General features: G+C 41.6%; 1 protein-coding gene across 3 annotated transcripts in view; it reads left to right on the top strand.

Annotated features, from left to right (window-relative positions):
• Positions 1-25968, top strand: part of LOC115392603 (furin-1-like) — a 76123-nt gene that overhangs the window by 34112 nt on the left and 16043 nt on the right. For all 3 annotated transcript variants that reach the window (XM_030097316.1, XM_030097325.1, XM_030097334.1), the window contains exons 3-7: positions 7627-7725; positions 14207-14302; positions 17062-17190; positions 17309-17385; positions 23298-23386. In XM_030097316.1, the coding sequence (XP_029953176.1) occupies positions 7627-7725; positions 14207-14302; positions 17062-17190; positions 17309-17385; positions 23298-23386 (490 nt within the window). The remainder of the gene's footprint in view (positions 1-7626; positions 7726-14206; positions 14303-17061; positions 17191-17308; positions 17386-23297; positions 23387-25968) is intronic.

The following is a 25968-nucleotide window of genomic DNA, read 5'->3' as shown; positions in this document are numbered from 1 at the left end:
AACTAGTGTCCTTGCAGTTATCATGTTGTCACTTGACACTTGAGACTTCAGTAAAATGCAGAAATATGCTGTAGACTGTGCTTCCTCGGTGAGATCCGTGGATGTTTTTAATTCTGAGTCATATAGAATGGTCAATACATACAAATATATATTTTTTAAAACATTAGTGTTTTTAAGCTGCTGAGTCTTGAAGGCTGATCATCTTGTTCCACCTGAAAACAAACAGCCAGATAGCTGAGTAGTTGGAGTTTACACCATATTCTTGTGAATTGAATAATGAGACCCTCATTTAAATCCCGTTTTCAGCGGTTTTGTTATCTGACACATCTTTAAAGCTCCATCGGAACAACAATTACTCACAGCTCCTGTTGGCAGCTTTCTTTTGTTGCCGCAATAAACTGCACCTTACATTTTGTTACTTTTTTTTTTAAAGCTTATTTTTGCCAGTGTTTCGATCCTTTTGCACATTCACCGGTCAGTGTTACTGTAACATTTAATACAGGTTCAAAGCTCAGATTAGATTTAGTATTCCCCTACAGTGTCAGAAGCAATCATCCAGTCTCCTCACCCGGTGATAGAACTCCCTCCCTCGAGATGAAAACCTGCTTCCTCCTTGTCCCTCTCCAATTTCCTCCATCTCAGTTTAGCTGTCTCTCCTTTCCACCCCTCTCCACCCCCACTACCCCCCTCCTCTGTCTCTCTTTCTCTCAAGCTTGCATGCGCTCATGCTCGCACACGGTAGCCAGTGATGGATGCGGTCCTCTAATGAGGATGAACTCATCAAGGCATCTGCATGAGATTCCCCGACATGTTGGGAGAGATCACCTCTCAGCTGTTGATGTGACTCTAATGGGGCAACCTTTGATTTCCAGCAGACTGATCATGAAAAGTTGTTTGCTTCCGGCTGTCAGAAAAATCACACGAGTGCAATTAGAGATTCCTCGAGCTGGAAGTTCGGTGGCACCGGCCACACAAAGCTGAGCGTTTGGATTCTTTGTGAAAGTTCATGTGATAGAAACCTCAAAAAAAAAAACCTTGTGAGAGCTCACCCGATTTGCATAAGAAAATTACTGCAGGTCTTAACTTTCTGTGCAAAGACATGTAAAGAAAACAACAGTGACTGGAGTCATCCTATAACTTGGTTTATGACTCTTTGTTGTCGGTGAAACTGGAGGCGTGTGGTTCGGATCCATGCTGTGTGCAAGATAAGAAAATCCTTTTTGCAAACTGCACAGCCGACACATCTTTTCATCAGTTTTACCAGATGGACACACTCATGATTGTGCAGAATCGTTTGAAGAAGTTTTGAAATTTTAGTTCCAAAAAAGCATTTGCTAGAAGTATATAAACTTAATGCTTTAATTAAAGGAACTTTTTCTTTCACCACTTGTTTAAATTGACCCGTTCTTTTTCAATTAGTTCATTAAAACCACTTTTAATATTATTTTGTTTGAATTCCATTTAATTCCTTTCCATTTAAGACAAAACTCCACTTAATTTACACTTTGACGTGTTAATGCATCTGCTCCCTCTCGAAGGCCACACAAGGTGTAATATCTGTGATTTTCTGAGCAGGTTCGGCCTGAAGACTTTTGTTGCCGAAGGAAATTGTTTTGGAATAATGCAGCGCTTCGTGTGTGTGTATACAGGCAGCGCAGCGACCTGGGAGGTGTTTACTGAAAATTAAATAAACTGAGGTAAATTATTAATAAGAATAAGATGTTGGCGGTGGAGTAATGAATGACACTATAGTTCTGCCGCTTTATTACTTTTTTTTTTTTTTACTGTATGCAGGAAGTGCAGTGAATGTTTAACCCTGTAGTCTTAGCTTGTTACCCCTGACTATATCCACAGTTGTTTTTTTTTTTTGTTGGCACTTTCTTCATATTTATATTTACAACTGACATGAAGTTAACACCAGGATGTTCCTCAAGTAATAAACGAATCCAGTTAACCATTTCACTCAGCGTCTGACTTACTCCAACTTAGTAACGTCCAACATCTTGGGCAGACTTGAAGAGTAGATTGATTTTTATTTTTGCAGAAGCCCTGCTGGTCGCCTCTTGTTCAAAGGGGCACGCTCTGTTCCCGGAGAATATTTTCAAAAATACTTTTCAGACTGAGGTCAGAAGGACTCTGCTCGAAACCTTTTCCTGGGAGCACCTGCTGCTTGTAGCTCCGCTCTGGATGAACAAATTCTTTGAGATGACATCTGACTCCATCAAGAGGCCAAAGTTCACATCTCACACCACGAGCTCCTCCAGCTCAGTGTGGAACAAAGTATTGTGTGTCTTTGGACTGTTCTTTCCTTTCACCATGTCAATATGTTTTGGTTTTCTTTCTTGCATATAAGTATGGAGAAAAAAATATTTGATCACTGTTGAGTTTTTTTCACAGCCGGAGGGTAGAATCCTTCAGTTAGCACATCAGGATTTTTTTTATTTTTGCAGTGTTGTCTTTCTGTAACACACAACACAACCATACAGAGTGATTATCGCTCTGCTTCTCATGCGCATTGACTTTTCTATAATTGATTATGATGCTCCCGTGACCTCTGTACAGCTGAGGCTTTGTTGTTAGTTGTTCAACTTGTGCAAGCTAACCGCCCTGCAGCTGTTCTGCACTTTTCACGTGTTCATCTTCTCCATAAAGTCACAATATGCTGCATTGCAGAAGTTACTGCACTTCTCATTTATTAATGCAAAAATCCAGAAGAGATGGGAGTAGATAATATGCTGCAAGACATTTGTTTTTATGAGTAACTGAAAAGCCAGACATTACAGATGAACTCTTGTGTGTTTTATTATTCCTTCATCAAATTCTTATGAGCAAGTCATACATCACCGCCGTTAATGTAATTACATCGGCACATTGAGTGTTCATTTCATTCTCGATACATCTCAGACATTTACAATGTCCTTGATGGTAAATAAGTAGGAAGACTGCATCATATCAGTGTTATGTTGTCAGTGTTAGCCGCTAGTTTTTTGTTTTTTTTTTGAAGCAATTCAGGTGCCATTTCACTGCCGAATAACAAGAAGTGAAAGACTCATCAGATTGGCTGACAGTGAAGAAGAACGACGAAAAAAAAATGTGTTACCTTCATCTCATGACTCAGCTTCCCATGACCTGAACTTATCGATACTCTGAGAGTGCTTGCATTTGTCTTCTCCCCTGATCTTGACTGTTTTATTGCGGAATATCTGCACAAAGTGCATGAAACTGGGGGGAAAAAAAAAAAAAAAAGTGATAAATCAGTGTTTGGAGTGACACGCCTTTGTCTTTAAAAGAACTTGGATTCACCTTGGTATGCTTGTGTTCTTCAGCGGGCAGGCAGGTTGTTGGGAGGGTTACAGAATGGCTTCTTCTGTGGTTTTCAGTCGTCTCGGTGTCTTCGAACTCCATGTTGACAGAAGGACCCACAGTCATTCTCCAGAACACAGTTTGGCTCATCAGGCGTCCCCCTGAACTTTTAGCACCAAAGATTTTCTGTAGTGTGAGGTACAAGCATGTACCTGAAATCATTCCTTTTTAGCACAGCAGTGTGTATTTCCACATCATGAAGGGTTTTAAAGAGAGCAGTAATTTGAGTTACAACATGCAATGCATTTGTCACCAGAGGAACACCGGCTAGGTTCAAGAAAACCTGTAGCCCTCGGGTAACAAACAAATGTATCCGCCCAAGTGATTTCCCAGTCTTCCATGACTGGAGAGAACTCAGAAGGTTAATAATTCCCAGAGCTACAAATCATGTTGTTGTTTTCTTTTTTTTTTGTTTTTTTTGCACAGCAGCCCAGAGGCTGCCACAGAACTTGGCATCCTCTGTTTTATCAGAGCTTGAAGTCGTACTTTCTTTATGAATTTCAAACAAAACGTCATCTCTCAAAAACCCTTGTAAGTAATGGACTTATTTGTTGTCCCTGCCTGTCATCGCAACTCGGATGTCCCATATTTCATCATCCTTTTTAATCTGCTTGTTTTTGTCAACACCATTAGATGAATTAATGTAACTTTTTTAGAACAATCGAGGTGAGCGATGGACTGTGCCAAGAATGATAATCTGTATTTACTGTATAAACAGCCGAGGAATGGGACCGGGAGCTTGTTGAGAGGGAATAGCGTGTTGATAAATAGAGAAGCTTAAGTTTGCCTTTTAAGGCTTTGTAAACCCTAATCATATATTTCAAGTTGCGTTTCAGTATATTCTCTCGGCCAGATCACCGAAACGTGTGTCCATGAACGAAAAACAGACTCGGCTTGCTTCAAAGTTAAAATAATTAAATGTTGATTTAAACTCAGTTTCTATCCACCGTGTGACATCGATATCAGATGAAAGCACAGGTTAATGGGTGCTGTGAGACAGAATGCCTGCCAGGCCAAATAATACTGTGTAATGACTAAGTGTAGTTTAGCAGAAAGGCAGACCAGCTGAGCAAACCCATTTTCAGGTGTGTGCAAGGCGGCTCCGGCTGCTCCGCCATGTTTTAAGTGGAACTGCTTGTTATGTCCAGCTGCCACTGTGCCGCCCGCTGCCCCTGTCCTGCCCTTTCGCCACGGTGAATAATTAGACTCCTGCCTCATCACATAAACAAGTTGCCCGACTATTTCAGGAGTCTGTATCACGTCTCATTTTTCTTCAATTAATCTAAACTCAGTGAAGCAAAACAGGCGGTGTACCAGGATGCTCTATAGTCAAATCTAGTAACCCGCCACCCCCCAGAAAAAAAAAAAAAATCAAACTGATGTTGACATGAATTGCTCAAGTGAAATTTTTAAAGCCCAGTGGCTCACCTAACGGACGAGGCTATGTATGGAAAACAACCTCCTATCTTTGTGTTGCAGTCTTAAACCTCTTTCCCAATCTGTCTCCAGACATTGTTTGTCTCTTTGTAAAACATAATTGTGTCAACAATCACTCGAAATGAGACACCAGACCTTTTGATAAGTGCTTTCCCACAAGGTAAATTTAGCAGGCGGATGCGGGGGGGGGGGGGGGGGGGGGGGGGGGGGGGCAACACACAAACAAACCTGCAGACAGTAATTTTCCACTGTCTGTTACCGTGCATTTTAATGAGTTTGATGGATTAATGCTTCACTTCAGTAACAGGCCACTCGGTGAGCACCGGTTAAGCCTGTTCTGCTCCAACGGCGCCCGGCTTATCATCACCTGTAATGGTCACTCGAAAGGCCCGATCCGTGCGTTTCCACATCATTTTCCCACCTAAACGTCTCGTTGGCGAATGGCTTTTTTTTTTTTTTCCCCCAGTGGAAAGCAGTTAAAACCCACTGAAACAATGTGGTCTTCAGATTAGATTGTGGAAAACATACGCTCTTAAGTGCCGCCGCTGATTGTGAGACGATGATTAAGCTGCAGGGTACACGTTCAGCGGGACTGAAATGGGCGTCGTTCTGTTGAGTGAAGTTAAGTGTGTGTGTTGGCGCATGTTTTCGCAACACTCGAGCAGTTTTTAGGGGAGGTGACCTGTGAGTGTATGCACACACAGATTTATTGATGTTGTGCAAGGGTGTTTTTGTCTTTTAGCGGATCTCTATTTCTATGTCTCGTCATCACTCTTTCAAAGGAGCACACCGTAACGTTTTTATCTACTTAAAACTATACCGATACAATTTTTGAGATAATATTTCTGTCTGTGCTCATCAACACAGTTTGTGAAATGTCTTGCTAATCCAAAAAAATGGAAGAAGCCTAACCGGCAGTGTGCTGTTGTAACTGTGATGGATCATCTTTAAAGCAGTGTCTGAATGGCCTCATTGACCGTCGATGCCCTGTTTTAAGTGAATCTTTTCACCTGTGCTGGTGTTATTCAATGATCCTGTCGGCCTCCTCCCATGTCTTTGATCATTGTCCAGCCTTCCAGGCTGTTATCTGGGCTGACACAATGGGCCCACGTCCCGCTTTTATACTTCTCTCATTCAGAGAAGGGTCTGTTGGTTCAGCTAATGCCTTTGGATATCGGTGTTTTATCCCCTTTTTATTTCCAGCATTTTTTTCTTCGGCCCCGTTCTTTAATGATTTTGCACACTCGCTCGCACAGACACACAGAGGCTGGTGGTTTTGGTAGTACCACCTCTGAGCTCCATGTCACTGTAAAGTGTGCCCTCCTTCTAGGTTATTGCCTCCCTATTGTTGGCCGTCTGTGTGTGCAGAGGCTTTTTGTGTCAGCCCGGCTGGAGTCGTCCTGTTTACTGGGAATAAATGGGAGCAAAAGGGGTTCGCGGGGACTGAGCTGTGCCTCTTAGAGTGAAGGAATGTTGCAGTACAAACTGGAGCACCTGGGCTATTGATCAGCCTGTGTTGAGACATAAAACACTCCTGTCTGATTTTAAAAAGTGTTTAGATTCTTTCTCGTCTTTGAACATCTTCACATTAGTTTATGCAGCTGATCATTATGCCAGTTTTGTGTTGTGGTAATCTCCTTAATGACTGTCTTATTGTTTTTTTCACTATTTTCTTTTCTGTGAAATAATGAACAATTCTGAGCATCTGGAGTTGTAACAGAAATTTGAATAAGTTTGATTTCTTGTTGCATTTATTTTTTTAATCCCCAAATGAAACAAAAAATTTAGGATTTCATCTCTAAGTATGCCTTTATTCCTAAAATCTGAGGTGAATTTGTGGAAAAAAGTCTTAACTAGCCTGACAGTAACATGCAGAAGTCAGCCACAGTTGAAATATTAAAATATAACTGGACTCTGTCAGTCTGTTAATAGTTTTAACACCCATGTAAATTCACACCATCAAATATTAGTCGCGTCGCAACTGCTCTGCTGGGCCACGAAAGCCTCATTTTCTCAGTCAACACTACTCTCTTAAGTGTGTCACTGCTTGATATTAATGGCCTCAATTATACTCTATTAAGTGACTGAGCGCTGTGGATTATGGGTCTCGTATAGGATTTCCCACAGGGCGATGTGTAAGTTGAGCTGCTGGTGCCGTAAGGGAGGCAGTTGGAGGGTGAGCCGAGTTCACCGCATTAAATATGGACATGACTTTATCTTAATGAGATGCAGTGCTTCTAAATGGTTTATACTTCCCATTGGCATGACTTGACGTCACGCTGCAGAATGCAAACACTTGTAGTTTGCAGATGCAAAACTAGTTGGGACTTTTAAAATGGAATATATGTAATTTTTAACAGAGAAAAGCAGAAGTAAAGGGGAAAATATTGATCCTGATCCCGATTAATACTGATCCTAAACGTATTTGAGTTTTTTTGCATATATCTTGTTTGTTCCATTACGCTTCATGCTTATGTTTATTCATTAATGTTTTAATAAGTGGTGTGAAGGTCAGCCGTCTACATCAGTGCTCTTGTAAGGTCACGTCAGCATGATTTCCTAATCAACATGTGTTATTTGTTCCTGCAGCTGTGTCGTTCTCTGTTTCCTGCTCACCCCTCCCCTGTTACCCTATCTGCAATGCTTCAGTAATTTTGATAGAAACTGTGCTTCACTGGTAGAGAAAAGTACAACTAGCGTGACCAGAGTCATTTCACCCTTCATTGCAGCTATTATCTTATGTGGAGGTTTTACCAGATTTTTGTGAGAACACATTTTTCACAAACCTGTTGTGACGATGGATCGTATTCCTTTTCGTCTTTCTAGGTATTCGGCGACTATTATCACTTCCGGCATCGCACGGTGGCGAAGCGGTCGCTGTCTACACACAGGGGTACACACGTCCGTCTGCTCAAAGATCCCAAGGTAAGAACGTTGTTTTAGGAGCTGCATTTATCAACTGATGAAGCTGTGGATGGGCTTGTTTCTTGCAGTTTGGAAGAATGTTTGCATTGCATGTATTTACTCAAGATGGATTAAATCCTGCTTCTGAGGCTCTACGGAGTTTTTCGTTTGACGCCTTCATAAAAGAAGAAAATATCGGCTTTTAAAGACGTGCTGTGTTCAGAGATGTCAGAAACTGTTTAAACATGCTCCTGATGAGCCACAAAATACCAGCATCATTCATCCATAGCTGTTGAGAAATGCCATAAAATATAAAAGTTTATGTTTTGGTTTTTAAAATACATTAAGTTGTCAAATGTTTTCTCAGTCTTTTGAACACAGCTGATAATTTCAGTTTGTTTACTCACTCAGTTTTACTCACCAACTGACCAGCGGGATAAAAGGCTATATGAAAAACAAATGAGAGCCGTGGCCGCGAGGCAGAAGGTCGAACCCTTCGCCCCTCATCTGTCACCTTCTTGTAATTGCTGCATCAGACGAGCCACATTTACCGTTTTCTCATTTTTCCGAGTACTGCAAGGGTGAACTGTTGCTTCTCTGGAGATCCCCAGACACATGTTGCCCCTCTGTGGAGCTAATTCTTCCTCCTTGACTGATCTAATTTAAAATTTCACATTTTGCGACTATTTTGCAATAGAGTTTGAGGTTAGTGTGAAAATGAGTCTGTGTCCTGCCCCACTGGGAAGGACAAAGGAAAGAGTGTGAAATTAACATTCATAGCTGTGGGAATGAGAGAGAGTGCAGCGGAGGACGAGGGTGTATCAATACATTTTTTAAGAGTAGCCTCTTTCATTAAACCACTGAAAGTTTTTAAAAACACTTTTTTTGAAGCCACACAACAGAAAAACCTTGAACAAAAAGATATTATGAATGTAACATTTTTTTTTGCAGTATGATTAACAAACAACCGAAAGCAGAAAAGTAGCTCTTAGCATCAAATCAGATGCTCCTGAAATATCAGTATTTTCAAATTCACAAAAACATTCTAAAGGAAAAATGTTTTTTCATATAAAAGATTTTGGAGAGTGTACCAAAACCTGCCAACGTATTTGATCTGTTTGTGTTCCCACCTAGAGCAAGATGTGTGTGTGTGTTTCCCTATAGGACTGTAAGTGCGGTGAGCGCAGTTCAGATGATGCCATCGTTTGCAAGCTCCCGTGACCGCTGGAATTCCTCCTGATTCATTGGAATATATGTAGGAGAAGGCAAAAATTATGCCGCGTGTACTCTCAACGGAAAGAAACGCACAAACCTCACATCCAGTCGCGCAAGAAGAAAGCCAGAGCAAAGCAGCAATGTTTTAAATGCGAGGAGTTCAAATGAGCCATCCTTACCAGAAAAAATATTTTTTTCTCAACAATGTTAAACATTTACAGTTTGGTTCCTCTCTTGCGTGTATACACAGACATATATGGACACACGCGTGCAGACACGCAACAGGTGGCCCATGCAAAGTGCTGACCTTCCAGTCACAAGCGATTTGTTCTTCATCGTCAGGAAAAATCAGAAATGAACCGTTGAACCTGTAATTAGTGAGCAACTGGCTTCATCCCCCCTGGAGTTTCATTTAATCCTTAAAGTGACTAGTGATTACAGCTTTAAAGAATAAAAAAAAAAAGCTAAAGCTGAATTATCTACTTTCCCTAAGTCCTTTTTTTTAATTTCTGTTATGATAAAAGAGTTTGAACTAATTCAGCTGATTTATTTTATTCACAACAAAAGTTGCATTGAGGTTTTCAGGTGACAGCAGCGTTTTAGAGCAGCCATTTGTCTGCTGAAATATCCTATAATAAATAAAAACAAATTATTTCCTAAAAATTCAGAGCAGTCTGTTTCGTTTCCCTCCCCGACATGAGCTATCAATGTAAAAAGAATTATTTGTAAGCGTTGGCTGCGGTTTACTGCGGCTCCTCTATAGGTCACTGCCTCCCAGCGCTGTGGCGTCAGGAAGACATTCACACAAAGTGCTAACGACTGTGCTGCGTTTGACAGGGAGCAGAGCCAGAGCTGTGAGAAACAGGTCTGAAATAACTGTGGCTTCATCGCTGCCTCTGTGGGACTCGGTCAAGCTCTTTTACTCTGCCGTGAAGTCACTTTTCTTCTCCGCACTTGGACTAAATCATTCGATGTGTTTCACCTATTCTCGGTGTTTTCTCTCTCGGTAGTTTTTGTGGATGATTCGGCATATTCGCACTGACTGTGAAATGTCCTGAAGTCCAGTTAAAACAGTGGCCGAGGCAGCACACTTTCAGAATTTAGATGCATTTGCATTTAAAGTCACACACGTATTTTTGGCAGAAACAGACATCAAAACTAAAAGTTGATGCCTTATCTTATCACCGCCATGAGCACGGCACAGGTGCACACTGGGAATAGAGCAACTTCTGTGGGGTTTGTTTGCGTACATGCTAGAACGGGTCCACCTCCCACTTTGGGATTTCCTTTAACACTGCGGTTCTATTTCCTGTTGTTGAATTCCTTTTTTCCCCCAGCACCTCAGAGAAAGTGGAGCGTTACAGTTTCAGGTCCTCCTGCATGTCTGAGAAGAGTCGGGGCGGCCGGTCGGCGGTTTACCACATTTGTTTTTGCTATTTGTCTCATCAAGGGAACGTTGTAATCTCTGCAGGAGCTTGCAGATCTCTGAAATCACCTTTTTTTTTTTTCCCTCTGTCATGCTCACATCTACATATTTTTGTAACTGTTGTGCAATTACCAGCCTTATCCAAGTGTTTCCCATATAATCGGATTCACTTAAGCTATCAGTTTTCTCTTTTTTTTTTTTTAAATGAAAATATTTTGAAAAAAAAAGAGGGAAATTCAAGCCATGCAAAGACTGTCCGCAGCTTTTAAACTTATTGAGATGAATCCTGAACAAAAGACTGGGCAAACCTTTTTTTGAAGCGCTTCTAATTACTTACAAAGCCCCTGGAGCGGTGCCAGATCTCACAGACTGACGACAGAGCCCCGTTAATAGGGTCTGCTGAAGATTTAAAGCTTAGGTCTATCTGCTTCCCTCCATGCCACTGTTTTCCACTGTTTCACTGTTTTCAGTTTATATGGCTGTTGATGCCGTTTGTTGTTGTAGGGACTTTACTTCAGTGGTTTTGTCTGGTTAGTTGAACAGTAAAAGAGAAAAAGACGCAGCACGGCACTGGGTGGCTCCAGAAATGCTGAATTTCGCAGCTCGACTGTCATCCGGTTGACAGTATCAGTTTAATCACTGCGGGCCGTAATGGAAGCTGCTGTAACATTAAACCAGTCTGAGGAGAAATAGAAATGGCATTGCTGTTGAACTGTGCTCAAATTGGTAATGTATTCTTATATGTTAATGATCCTTTATTGGTTTTAAAGAGAGGAGGCTATGTTTGTATATTGAAGTAGGACAAGCAGTAGGTGGGCAAAAAAGGTGGGGTGGGAACTCAATGCTTCAAGCAGATGGGACTCTCATCTAGCTAAAACTGAGCCAAAGCAGGCGGGTTTTTGAACATTAGCTGTGCTGCGGTTCAGCCTGGGTGTAGGAGATAGACACACTTCTTGATTTTCAAAGCACATTTATAATTAAAAAAAAAAAAGCTGTTTGCCAACGTTTGGAATCTTCTGTACTTTTTCACAGATTATTAAAGATTTTTTTAAAAAAAGACTCTTCACACAAATCTTTCAAAGCAGATATAGCAAATGTTTGTTGTTTTCCACACCTACACTAAAACTGGAAATCTATTTTTCTGCTATATTATAAGTTTGGATACCACTTTCTTTGTTGTGTCTGTTTACTGTGAGCATAAAGAAGTTTCTTTTCCACATTAGCCCTGGCATGCTGTATTAAAAATGATGATGGTTGAAAAAAGAAAAAAGTAAGGTGCCAAGGATATTTTTCTGTAACTCTGTCTTCACAACAGGCTTGTTGTGTGAGTAGTTTAAAAACACACCTAGACCGTGTGATCTGTGCCATCATTTCCACTTCACTGGAGCTAAAGCAATCTTTAATACAATAATTAGTGGAAAATACCATCTTTGCTCCGTTCTGATTGACATTTCTAAGAACTGTACGTGACATTAAGATGACTGGCTGCACAAATTAGTGGGAAATAAGTAGTGTTGCTGAATCGCCTGCAGCTGAAGGCTGCTGAAGTTGTGGCTCGTGCTCTGAAGCTAATCTGTTTGCTGGATGTCGGAGCTTTGATTGAGCAGTCGTCTTATTACAGTGCAGTTAGATGGGTGTTGACTTTATGGGCGAAGAGATGAGTGGAGAGATTTCGATTAATATAAGGCAAACACGGCCTTTTAAATCCACCTGTTAGGCCGCCACTTCACGGCTGCACATTAATCCAGCGATCAGCGCTCCCCTCTCCCAGACTCCAGTCTTTTCTGTCTGGAGTTTGCATGTTCCCCTCTTGCATGGGTTTTCTTCAGCTACAGCGATGAATGCAGTTGTGAGACTTGCTATTCTAGTTTGCTTTGTTAGGACGTGGGAACATTTCTAGAATATACCAATCAAAGCGAAGTGACAGGAAGCCATCGTGTTGTTCAAAAGAGGAGCGTACATGATCATTGTCACTGGGGTTGTGTGGCTCTTTGAGCTTGGTGCAGTGCCACAAACAGCAGCTTAAAAGTTACATCATGTTTCTTTGGTGATAACAAGATGGCTTAAGACGTTGATCTGATGCACGGCCAACTCCGTGCATCACGCAGGTGCAGTAACCTTTTCCCACATACACATCCTGTGTGGCTGCAAATAGAAGATTGTGCGTGATTGTATCTCTTGAGAATTTTAACCACTCAATAGAGTTGGCATGGGAAGTGAAAGAGAAACATAGATTTCCCACGCTATGTGTGAAACCAAGATTTGCTGTGTGATGAAAGCAGATGAGGACGTAAGAGAGGGGAAATCACACATCATATGATGACGCTAAAGAAAACCTTTCCTCCTGACTGAAACACGGACTGACAGGATATTTGGATAGTTTGCACAACTTTATTCGTCTTACGGCTAAACTATAAGCTTCAGTGCCTGGGAAAGTGTCTATGCTTCAGTGTTGGGGAAAGTATCCATAATAATATTTTACTACAACATTATTTAACATCTTTATTTATTTTTTTTCAGTGTAGCTTCCAGCAGAGTTTGGCAGAATTAAATGGGCTGGCATTGAGAAGCAGATTTCCCATATGCAGGAGATAAGATTCCCTATCTGTCTTGAAAAGTAAACAAAAACAAAAAAATGCTGCACAGAAAAAAGTTTATATTGCCACTTTTTATTCTCTTCGACATATTCCAATTTTTTTTTTTTTTTTTTGAGCACATACACAAAGGAGACTGTCAGATTTAAAATGGCGTGAAAGTGGGTTTTTGTTTTGTTCGTCTGTGCTGCAATCTCTTGGCTGCAAATACAGATAACGTGCTTGTTATTCTGCAGCAATGACAGAATACACATGAATGTTGATGACCAGCTGAAGGCTGAAAATAATATGGGCAACTTTTTGTTGAAAAGAAAAAAAAAAAAACAACAACAAACTTTTGTTACCATATTTTCTGTTTCTTTGACAACGGCAGTTTTTGTGTGAACTGAAAGTGCCTGCCTGTGCCTTAAACGTGTCTTCCTCTTTGGTCGATTGTTTTGATCAAATTTGCCTACAAACCCCATGGTTCATTCAAGCAAACTTCTTCCATTGTTATTTCTATGTTCATAAGTGTTGAACTGACTCCACTTCAGTGTATCGTGCGGCGCGTCCTTCGTTACTTGTTAGTCCTCTCCCCTGTGTCTCCGGTGATCTGCAGAGGGGGGAGAGAGGTGCACCATCATTTAGATGTCCTTCACATCAGGCGCTCCGTCCTTGCAGCAGGCAGTTCTCTATCTTCCTTCTCAAAACAGTTTTCCTGTGCTCACCTGCCTGGGCTGATTTGCTTTACACCAGGCGCAGTCCTGCAGCGGGAGGGGACGCGTGCTTATTTCACTCTGTGCGTTCTGCTTCTGTCGACACTTTCTGCAGTCGCTCCCACATAACGAAAGCCTGACGCAGACGCTTATTAGACGAGCGCTGAAATAATACCTCGGCGGTCGTGTGTCGTAGTTTGCATACATGTACCTGTAAGCATGAATGGATTCCCGATGCATGGCATTTTACACCGAGCAGAAATTTTAATTAGTTCTCGGGGCTGCTGGGGAATTCATCAGCGAGTCTCATTAGCGAGGAGTCCACCATGCCCCTGCGCCTCTAATCTCCTCTGTCTGCTGCCATCCTGCTGAGAATTGGGATCTCTATTAATGCATCTGACACGGCGACACTCACAGTCGGTTCAATTATTCCGTGTGGTAGTTTTATTGAGTTTATGTGTTAATCTTTGACATTGAAATGTACGGATGTACTCCCTTTGTTTTGGCTTAAGCACTGCTTCACTTCTTGGTCCGTGTGTTATTCTTTGCTTCGTTGGTGCTTGTTCGTCCAGGTGAGCTGGGCAGAGCAGCAGCTGGTGAAACGGAGGAAAAAGAGGGACGTTTTCGTGGAGCCGCGGGATCCCAAGTACAGAGACCAGTGGTACCTGGTGAGTATGATCGTTATTGAGGAGGAACTTTTCGCAACAATATTCCATGCATGAAACTCAGCTGTGCAGCGTGTAAAGCATTTCGTCTGTGTAAGTCATACAGGCGAATTAAAGCTGGAGCCACGATGTTTCAGCTAATCCTGGAAGAATTAAAACTCAGATAAACTATCTGGTTTTCATGTAACTATGAATGCACAGTGCTATTTATTGTTGATAATCAATACATATTCTTGAACTGACCTTTCAGTCACATGTTCCCACGATAAAAAAAAAAAAAAAAAAAGAGTGGATTCAGACAAATACCGTATCTTCTGAGCTCTGTATCAGATCCAGATCTCCTGGGAATAAAAACAAAGATGCTGCGGTTTGGTCTCATATGATTTTGTCGATGGCAAACCCAACTGTTTTTAGTCCAGAGCAAACAGAGAGGGATTGTCCTCACTGTTGCAATACTTCTGGATGGGAGCGTACGGATCACCTTTGAATGCTGAGCAGCAAGCTTGTAGAAATGGATGGTTTGCTTCACTCCATAAACAGCACAGCAACAGAGATGGAACGCAGAGGCGATTCATCTCGAAAGTGCACTTGTTTTTAGTTGATTGATTTTCACATTTGACTCAAGAATGTCACTGATACATTGGCCTGTTAAAAGCGGCAGTAACGGCTCCGGAGGTTTTTCCACTCAGCTTTTTTCTTCCTTCAATTACGACAAGGTTGCTTCAGGCAGATGAAGATTCATGGCTTACAAAACAGATTTGCATCACGACTGTTCAAAATGGCTGTAGTTCAAGGAGCTGCGTTCCGCCGCTGTTGGTTGGATCTTGATAAGCAAGTGAAAGGCTTTTAAACTCTCTGTGAAATGTTTTTTTGTTTTTTTTTTAAATATATTTTGTGGAATTCAACTTTGATATTGTTTTAATGCCAATTTTTAATTTGATAGCCAGTTTAAATATAGTTTAGAATTTACCAGTCTTTTCATGCTTTTGGCCATTGTTCAGCCTGTTTTTTTTCCTCTTCTTTTAAGTTAGAACCGTGCTTTTTAATATTTTTTTTTTGACAAGGTGGGCTCATCAGAAGCGATTCCTTTTGGCCTGATTTTTACCTGTGCATATGCTGCAGTAGGCAAACAGGCATATTGAACATGAGGATGGGAGACTTTGTTACCAGGCAACATGCAGACACTCATTTGGGCAGAATCCTTTGCAGAAAAGTGTCTAAAAATGTGGAAGGGAAAAAAAATCACTTGTGTAATGTTTTTGCAATGTGTTGATAATATTTCTGTTTTATGCTTTGTAAATACCACGGGGCCCTTCTGGATGAAATTGTACCGATTGTTGTCGTGCATTGTTGGATGATTGGAAATTTACCAGTTAGTTAAAGCAGCATGTGATTATAGACATGTTTATTGTGTGATATTTGGTCATTCTTATCGTGGGCTGCATTGTTAATTTGTAGATTTATTTGTGATTATTTAGTCTCTAAAGTGTGGGATGGCAAAAAGAAAGCACCACGCAGATGTCCAGAGCCTCAAATGATGTCCACTTGTTCTAAATAGAATCATTAATACTAGAACACTTTCTTTTATAAAATTGTTACGTTTGGATTTAGCTGTTTTTACTTGACCACGCCGACCCCCTGAGGACCACGAGGATTCAGAAAAGCACAGCTTTCGTTATTGAGATGCATTTTGTGTACTAGTGGCTGCAGTAGTATATATTCATGAGTTAGGGTGAGGGTTGTGGGGTTGCTGTAATATTCCGCTGCTCTTTCCCTGCACTAAATAAGTTCAAGCCTCATTAAAAACTGAACCTGGCTGGCCAGAGGAGAGTGTGGGCGGGCCTGTTGGTAGGGTGCTCTTGATGGACAGATGCTAATGGTCAGCATCTGCCGGTGCAATTAATGTTTAATGTTGATATTTATCTCATTGATGAGACGGATCTTTTCTCCATTGATAAATTATGGGCGAGTCTGAAGGAAGAGATCTTCAGCTGCACATCCTCGAGACGTCAGTGTGCCTGACATTAAAGGGGAAGGAAACGGAGCGACTTTGTGAGCAATATTGGGAATGAAACCTTGTACATGCCTCTCAGATTTGTTATTCACTCAGTGTGTCAGCGACATAAGAGCTTTTTCAATCTGATTCAGCATCGCAGATCACAACTTTTAGTTGTAATTGATTTTCGTCTTGATGGTTTTGAGTATCAATGACGTTACAAGGTTGAGGAACAAACTAAAATCCGGTCTGAACTGCACTCACGAGGGCCTGAAATCTGAGAGGAAAAACAATGAATGGTACATCAGACACATTAGATTTTAATGGTGCACTTTGAAAAGGAAGGCTTTGAAGTTAAAAGAAAGACATGGCTTTTGACAAAAGGTCAACTTGAATGTCAAATCCAATCAAAAGGAATTCAGAATGATTGCTGTGTGCCGTCTCGTCTTCATCATTGCTGTGCTTTGTATGGTATTAATAATAAATGCAGGCTTGCTGACGGTGCTTTCAAATAACTCCACTCTTTGACACTTTGAAGTAATTACACCTAATTTTCACTATTGAATAATGACTGAAATCTGATAAGCTGCACTTTTTCGATGAAGCCTTTGTCAAGTGTCTTCGTTTAATTGTCACAAATGACCTTTGAAGTAAGCCCGTCCCAATGTAGCTGAAGCAACGTTCTTAAAAAACACACACACACGCACACAAGATGCTTCTTATATAACTGAATTGAATCTAACTCACTGCCTTTCTTCATCTTTAGTACAATGGCGACCATCGTGACTTGAATGCCAAAGCCGCCTGGCAGTTGGGCTACACAGGTAAAGGCGTCGTGGTGTCCATACTGGACGACGGAATAGAGAAGAACCATCCGGACCTGAGTGACAACTACGTGAGTATCAGTCTGCTTTATGACATTTTCCACAGCTGTGCAAGCAAAAATAATTTCCATGATAATAAATTTCGCTCTTCAGAGTTTACTTAGTCCTTTTTTTTCTTTTTTTTTTAAGGATCCGGGTGCCAGTTATGATGTAAATGACGGCGATCCAGATCCTCAGCCTCGATACACACAACTTAATGACAACAGGTAGGCGTGAATGTTCCTCCCTGTATATCTGTGCATTTTCCATTTTCTGTGATAGTGGGAGCTTCAACATCTTTGCCCGCTATCCCACGGGGACTTGGGCTCCCGGAAGGCATGAAGACATAATGTGGTTGTCTGGAGGGGGTGAAAGTTGGAGAAGACACATCTGGGGAAAAAAAATTAATTTTTCCACTAATTAATCCCTGTCACTGTCTGATACAGACGACTAACATTTCCATTGGACGATGGCTGTTTCCTTTCCACAATTCAGTCTAGCTGCTCCAGTTATGACAACAAAATTATGAAATGTCACGAAACATAATTAATTGTCACGTTTTTATTTCTTATTGTCCATTAGTTCAACATTTTCTGCCATTTTGTTCTTTTAGTATGATTTGATTTGGCCTGTGAAAACACAGAGCGGCCTGCGGGACATCTTCTTACTGTGGCCGAATAAAGAAAGCCGACACCAGGATTGAGGTGGGGTGTGAAGAAAACGGCTTTGTTGCGGGGGCATCTGCTGATGGCATTAGGAGTTGTTTACCACCGGAGTGATGTCATGCAGAGAATTGATTGAATTATCTTCATCAGCATTAATGAAAGAGCAAATCTTTTGGCTCGGAATGGCCCACCGCTTGTCTTCCTTCAATCTCGCCGCCTGTCTCCCTCGGAATTTAATTCCTGACTTGCTGTAATCTGCTGTTTGTGGGGCCACGGGCTTGGAAGGCTTCTTTAACTCGAGACTCATCCTGATTACTGGTGGACAGAGAAGATTATAGGCGTGAATGAAAATCAAATGCTCCAACTGAGACAGTCGCCTGGGGCGGACAGAATCAATACGGAGGCCAGAGGGCTACAGTGAGCGCTTCAGATAGACCCAAACACTTCTGAATATGCTAATGCCCAATCGCTGCTTAGAGTCTTTGTAAAACACACACAGGGTGGAGGCTGGTGGCGGAAGGTCTGCAACACAACTCTAAAAATAGAGTTTACTCGTTTGGGTCTGAACCACACACACAATTGCGAGTAAAAAGTTTTTTTGATAAACAATGGAAACAGTGCTAACTCTTTGTCACTGCTCTTTAATTCAGCCCAGTGTGTGCGAGTGCCAGAAAAGTTTTCGCCACCGTCAGTAAAGCCCTAAATGGTGGAATTTCATGTGGAAAATGTGGGAGAACATCCCTCCGGTGCAGCTCCACATATCCAAAAATCTTTGCCAAGGCACACTTAAGCTCTTCTCGCAGCTCGCAGTGGCCCACAGCCCAGCTGAGACACTTACTATTGATGTTTCCTTCAGTTTGGCTGCTCTTCTTTCCAACCCTCGCTCACCTCAGCCCTTATCTCTCGCCACCCAGCTCTCTCTCTCTCTCTTGTGGCTGGACCAGTTGAGGGGAGAATATCGGCGTGCGTGCGTGCGTACGTGTGTGTGTGTGTGTGTTGGTCTGTTTCGCTTGCTTTACAGTGGGGTTTTTGCAGATGTATGTGTAAACAACCTGTGGGGGGAATGAAACTGCGTCAGGTCGCGTAAGACTGAAAGTGCCTGTTCCCTGCAAAAAGCCCGGCTCTGTTCACTTCCATGAAGCTGCCTTTCTCCTAGCAGTGAGGACCATTCACCCTCATGTTTATCTAAAACAGCATGTGATCTGATGTTTCTTTTCCAGGGTTTCTCTGACTCCTATCAGGATGGTTTCCAAGTGTGCATTTCCTTCAGCAAACCTGGTTGAACAGGAATAGTGTTTTAGAGAAATCGTCTGTCCTTGGTATCTATGTTGAGTGGATGGTTAGGCATGGTTTCTATAAGTACAGAATTAACAATTAATAAGATAATATTATGGAGCACTTTAGAAGACAATGCATAATGCATAATAAACTCTTGAACTATTCAACTCTTAACAGTGAATAAAGGACTTGGTGAATAAAAGTACTGCAAACAGTAATCTGATTAATCATTTTCTTTCCGCGCATTAATCTCTCTCCAGATTTTTTTTTTCTTTTTTTGTAGTCCTCTCTTTTTTGTGCTCTATAAAAATAACTGGACTTTTTGTCCTGGAGGCCAGCTCATTAGTAAAGGCAGGCCCATTAACAGACTTAAGAATGAGCCACAGCAAACACTTGTCCGATTTACCTTTGAGGTTCAGCGCAGCCCAGACTAATGAACAGCAAGTGCCTCAATCCGCAATCTCAAGAACCGCAACGATTTTTTAAAAGTAATTAAGCTAATGCAAGATAAAGAAAGCAAGTGAGTGAATGATATTTTGTGCCACGCTTTGTCTACCGGTCACCACTGACACTGCTGGGATAAAAACAGATCAATACATTGCTGGTTAAGCACAGCACATATTTTATAATAATACATTGCATTGGTATTTGTCGCTTACATGCATACTTTGTAAATGCTTTCACTTGAGGTCATGTACAGTTGACTGCTGGTGCTGGTGATGGATGGTGAAAGTTGAATGATTGCGATTGGTTTTAGATGAATCTTGACGAGCAGAAACATTTTCAGAGCCTTGTTTTAAATATCTATTGCGTGGACATTGGACCCTGGAGGACTGACAGATGTTATGATGCACATCTATTTCTGCTATATCTTTGGATGATGGTTTAATAATCAACAAAGGTTTGGATGATTTTTTTTTTTTTTTTTTTAATCTTGATCTTGTTTCCACACAAAGAGATGAGATACATCTGAATGACAATAGCATGTCTCTTCAGCAGGTCTCCAGGAGGGGCGGTTTAGGTTTTGTACCGTGATGATGGTTCTGCCAGCTGTGGGTATGAATACTGATCACTCCGTTGGCCCGCAGCCAACTGTAGTTGCAGTAACCTGAGTTAGTCTCTGCGCCTTGAGTCTGCCATGGGGCTTGTTCTCGCTGTAATCGGAACAAGGCTCCGTTGAAATTGCTCTTTGTTCACCATAATTTACTGTTATTGCCATAATGTCTGATGCAAGAATCCTCTGTTTTGTACATCACACATGAAAGGTGTTTTGAAGTCTCTACGAAGACGATCCTTTCATTTCTTTTTTTTTTTTCCAAGGAGTCGGTCTGTTTCCAGTTGTGATTCTGTTAAGACTGACAAGTTGAGGGCATGAAAGCGTTTTCCATAGAAGCACATGTTTTCATACTGTGTTGGTTTTTCATCAGTGTGGCGAGAAACGCTTTGCTGCTATAGGCAGTGCCTGGATGTACGCCGTAGTCATATGGTTTGTGTAACCATAACCCCGCTCTAATTGTCTGTTGTGCTTCACTGGGTTCGTTCTTCCCTCTTATCAAAGGTAATCGGAATGTGAGCGCTGTGGTGTTTATCACGCTGACGTTCAGCCTGTCACATGAGTGAATGAGGAGAACAGTTTTATGAGTTGTTGACAGCATGATGATTTTGTGTGTTTACCAGCTTCTCTCCAGTGTTGCCAATAAAAAACATCATTTTGCTTGAAAGATTACAATTTTCTCTGTGTGCACAGTTTGCACAAGTATATCTGGGAGGGCATTGCAAAAATGAAATTAAACAAATGTAATATAGATAATGTAAATAATTTATCAGCGTAAAAGTCAGCTCGGAGAACTTTACAGCACATTATGTGTGTAAAACTTGCTGGAGTGGAGCTACTCCACTGTTCTTGACCTCTGACATTGCAACGAATTATTGTTTTATTCTTTTTTGAATAAGTGAGCTCATTGAGTGTTAACTGGCAATTAGTAACACAAAAGTGCGTCGACGTGTCGGAGAATAAATCAAGCTGATGTTGCAGCGCTGATAATTAATCCGTGTGACTTGTTAACAAGTGAGTGAACACTGCAGCACTCGTGATGACAGACAGCTGCAGACAGTCTCTCCGAGTTGTTTCTCGGAGCTCTTCGTTTGAGGGTGTCCTGCACTGCATTGAACTCACCTCTCTGGCTTTCGCTCGCTCAATCCCGTCCTTGTGGCGTTGTCCATGTTTGTTTTCATGTCCGGACATTCTCTTCCTAACTTAAGAGCAATGGAAATGGGACGGTCTCAGAGCCAGCATCCGTCCTGACTGTCACGTTTTGGTGTTCGGTGTCAGAGGATTGTAAACCCCCGGGGCTTAATCCTCTTGACTGATGATGATAGAGTCAGTTTTGAGTAAAAATAAGATCAGTCTGCCTTTGAGAACAAAGTATTTAGCATTAGGTAGGTTGTCTAATTTTTTAAATTAAAACAATGAGTTTTAAGCTTTGACCTTGAACGTCGATAAATGATCCGTGCATTTCTTAATTGAATACAGAGACTTGTAGTCACATCCTGAGTATTAACACAAAACAAGATCGTTTTTTAAATACATACTCACTGAAGTCAGACTACAGAAATACAAGGGCACGAGCTGCTTTCACACGGAAAATTTACAAGTGTTTGACCCTCAGACCTTCTTCCCACTCTAACTGACCTTAGAAGTGAGTGGGAGCAGGGAAACATATTTTCCTCTGACTATTTTATCACTCCTCAGAAGCCTGGATTATACATATAGTTCCCGTATGAAGAGGTTCAGGAACTGAGGGCTTCACCTCAGTAACGTTTGTAATCCCATGAATAGGTCTGGCACCAATCTGATTGTGATGAATCTATCGGAGAGGCTGAGATGAGCGCTGGAGGGACAGGTATGTGCACGTCTGGCGTCTCACTGCAGACACCTAAGCTGCTCTTATCGTCATCTAATGCTGTGCGAGAACAGCCGAGCCCTGCCAGGAATTTGTCCGGGTTCTCTGGAGGTGTTGCGCTGAAGACATTTGTAGTTTCCTGCTTTGTGCGCGCTCACTCTGGTGACTATCAGGATGTTTTGATCGCTCAGCAGCCCCTCCTCTCTCGGCACGCTGAAGCAGGGTCACCGTTTCTGTCTCCCTGATGTCCTGCGACACGTGAGAGACGTGAGGCCGGTGTTGACGGTGACATCGACATTAACCTTTGCCCCCACAGCTCATCACAGTGTCTAATGGGAACTGGAGAGCACAGCGGAAGAATTACAATACTGTGACCTTCTGTCTTTGTGTCCATGTTTTTAATGACACCAGAACCTCGCAGGCAGATTTGAATTTGTTGTGTCAGAAGGGATTCAGTCATGGCGCTTGTGACATCCGACCTCCGTGTCTGAGTTTAAAATGGGTCAAATTATTTATAAGATGAAGTATCTCTTTGGTTTGGTAAAGAATAACACCGATCTGTACTGACGTCAAATCCAGTCTGCTTTTATCAGTTGCTGATACAACGCTTTGATTAGTTGGTCTTTGCTTTGGCTGATTGTCCGGAGAGCAGTAATGGAAGCCTGCTGGCCGAGACCGTTTCTCCAGTGGCGAATGTTCTCCGTCGCTGCCGTTTCCTGATGTAGCACAGCGTTGCCCGGGATCCAGCATTCCTGTCTGGGAATGGCTGCAATTCAGCAGGGATTGCACCACAGTTTGGAGGGCATTAAGAGTGCATATCCATCTGGCAGACCAGAGGGATGCACCTGACTGGAATGTGATCAACCTCGCCTCTGTGGCAGCCTTGTTTATCTCTGCACCGCGATGCTCCGTTTGACTACAGGAGTTCAGACTCAATGAAAGACTGATTGGGAAAATACAATTCACATTTTCTCCTCATGTGTGATGGGAGTGTGTCCTCTTATTCCTGATTTTAGTCCACTTCAGGTACTCCAAATTCCACAGATCACTGATTGGACGTTTTCTTTCATTTCCAAATCCAAATTCAGATTTGTTGAAAGAGGTCTGGGCCAACAGTCCTTCTCAGTGATTGATGCTCAATCACAGGGTAATGTGAAGCACATCATTTTACAAGTAACCTTTGTTTGATGTGTACGTTGGAAAATGTTGTGTCACGACCTGAATGACACCCGCAAGGATAATCAGTTCTCCTCTCACCTTTTTTTTCCCCCCTTTCTTCTCTCTCCTCTGCAGGCATGGGACACGGTGTGCAGGAGAAGTGGCAGCCGTAGCAAACAACGGCGTGTGTGGAGTCGGAGTGGCCTACAATGCAAAGATTGGAGGTGCAGTGTGAATGATTGATTTGATCTCAGCGAGGCAAACCGTAGTTTCATCTTATCGCTTCTTTTTTTTTTTTTTTACAGCCAGAACAGGTGAAAGGCTTGTTCTGGGGCGCCTGTTTTATTTTCGGTCCATTTCCCGAGCGCAGCATGGCCCTGAATCTTTTTCAGCGTCACTGCAGGTGTTATGTGGTTCGCCAGTATGCTGTGTGTGTGTGTTTTGGTTTTGCTTGTCGTTAGAGTCCAGACGTGTTTCAGCGATGGCACAATCCTGTGGCCCCATGTCTGTTTGTGAACACATGAAAAGAAAAGCAAGGCTGATGTAACGCTCAAACGTTGGGCCACTTCATTCAGGAGGCCAGTATAAGTACCTTTCAATGCCACAGGGAACACGCACAGAAATTATCAGCTTAGTTAATACCTCTCTGACATTGTGTCAGCAAAAAGTCAACCTCATAAGGAAAGGGTTTATGACAGAGTTGTTGTGCTGGATTGTCTTAAATTGCACAGAGTAAAACTGCAGAATCAGTGTTTTTACAGGCGTCTGGTGGGGCTGGTGCTGTTGGAAAAAAAGGGAATAAAAGGGAGCCCCAAAGTTTAAATGTTGTATAGCAAACTTGGAAATGCTGTGTTTATAGTTTGTTGAAGGCAGTGCGTCAGCTGTAAGATTTTTTCTGCAGCTTTGTCACAGATGGGATGGATTTGACAGCCCTTGTTTGCCAGGGTCTTTTTTTAAATCCTGCTCTGATCTTGCCGTTTTTAATTGATGAATCCTTCATGTATACAGTACGTATGTGAAATACACGATATACTGAAATGTTACCATCACTTAAACATATATGCAGTTTCATCATCCCTCGTTTGCACCCCATGTATTAGAAGCCAGAAAAACAAAACGTTTAAAAAGTTTTGTTTTCCAGGTTGCTAATTTATCCTCCTCTGGTCCCAAAGTATTCCATTTATTTATTTTTTTTAATTCACATTGCATCAAGAAAGCAAATAACCTGGCGCTTAATTCCTGCAGCTGATGGAGATGAAACAGTTCAGCCAAAAGTAAATTAATCACAAGCTGTTTCAAGAACTTATTAATATTTAGGGATTTTTCATTTTCGTTGGAAAAAAAAAGGCAATCAATGGTTATTGCTGTCTTTGTCAGTTTTTTTTTAACTGTTAAATTAATCAGACTTATAAATTACACATATACCTTCATTATTTATAGATATATGATTAATTGGTCGGTCCAAAAGCTTGATGGCGTATTGATTGATAGTGAAAACAGTGAATGTCGTGTGTGAGGTAAAGTGTTTCCCCAGCAGAATAGTTTCAGTGATGTGTGCCATAAATACACACCAATATCAAGTCCTGCTGGGGTGTCTGACTTGAAGAGTAAAAGTTCAAAAACACTGCTTTAACGGTATCACAACATTTAGCAGTGAAACTCAGTGTGATTTTAGATTTTTTTTTTTGTTTTCATGTCAGCCAGTCACAAAAACAAAGCAGAATTAGTTCCACTTCGAAGGAGCGTTGAAAAATATTGTAAAACCTTAATTTGTGTGTTCTGAAGTCTGTAATGGGTTGTTTTGTGTGTGCCTGCAGCAGTGAGAGAACAGCTTCGATAATTTGAGTTTGCGTTCTTCAAAAGATGTAACTATCATGTTTGAAAACACAGTGAAGTTGATTTGTATAGCCTTTTAATTGGAAATATTTCTTTTCCTTCGCAGCTTAATTTTGTTGTTTTTCTTTAAGTGGGGATGAGATTCTAGCAACATCAAATCGACTTTCAGAAATAAAGCAACCCATCATCACAGGCGAATTACCAATGCACATTTTGTATTGAGTGTTTCTTTTTTCTGTGCTGACGATGTGTCACACTGTCACGCTAACTTCAGGATTTTTGCATAAAAATGTTTAGTTCTTTCAACTACAGGAGCTGATTTGTCTCAGTGCGTGCTCCGTCTCGTCCTAAAAGCATTTCCTGCTGTGATCAGATTTGGGTCCAGACAATGTGCTGTAACTGTAGCCCCTAATATTCTTACAGATGGCAAATGCTAATATACCACATGGTGTTCAGCTCTTCCAACAAATTGTTTATACGTGGTGGTGCAGGTGAAACAGAAGGCAGACTCCTGTGGTACATCTAGAAAAATTGGCTTTTATTTGCACCTTCACCGTCGGTGCGTTTGGAAAGTAGAACTAAAGTACAGTAACAATAAAAGCTTGAAGAATGTACTCTGTTCCACATCAGCGCCACAAAGAATAGCGCTTTCTCTGGTTTAAAAGTATGTCTCATGGCACCGCTCGCTTCAAAATTACAGCAGAATGAACATTTTATTCAGAATATATTTTATTGCAGGGTGTTAGGCTTAAGAATATAAATTCTTTTCCGGTACACGGCAGACCGACTCACCCGAAATTCACTGGTCGCTGAGCTGCTCTGTAATACAGAAAAGTCCAGATAGCGCAAACGCTGCCGTCGGTCCAAACTGTCGGATGACTGAGTATTACTGTTCCCCACAAAATTTTAAACAAAAGGCAGGAATCCCAACATTCATTTTTAAATTACCTGGACGGGTTTGATAGTTCAG

This window comes from Salarias fasciatus, chromosome 1 (genome assembly GCF_902148845.1).
Source record: "Salarias fasciatus chromosome 1, fSalaFa1.1, whole genome shotgun sequence".
Classification (NCBI taxonomy): Eukaryota; Metazoa; Chordata; class Actinopteri; order Blenniiformes; family Blenniidae; genus Salarias; species Salarias fasciatus.
Note: the sequence above shows the minus strand (reverse complement) of the source record. Positions and strands in the feature narration are given on the sequence as shown.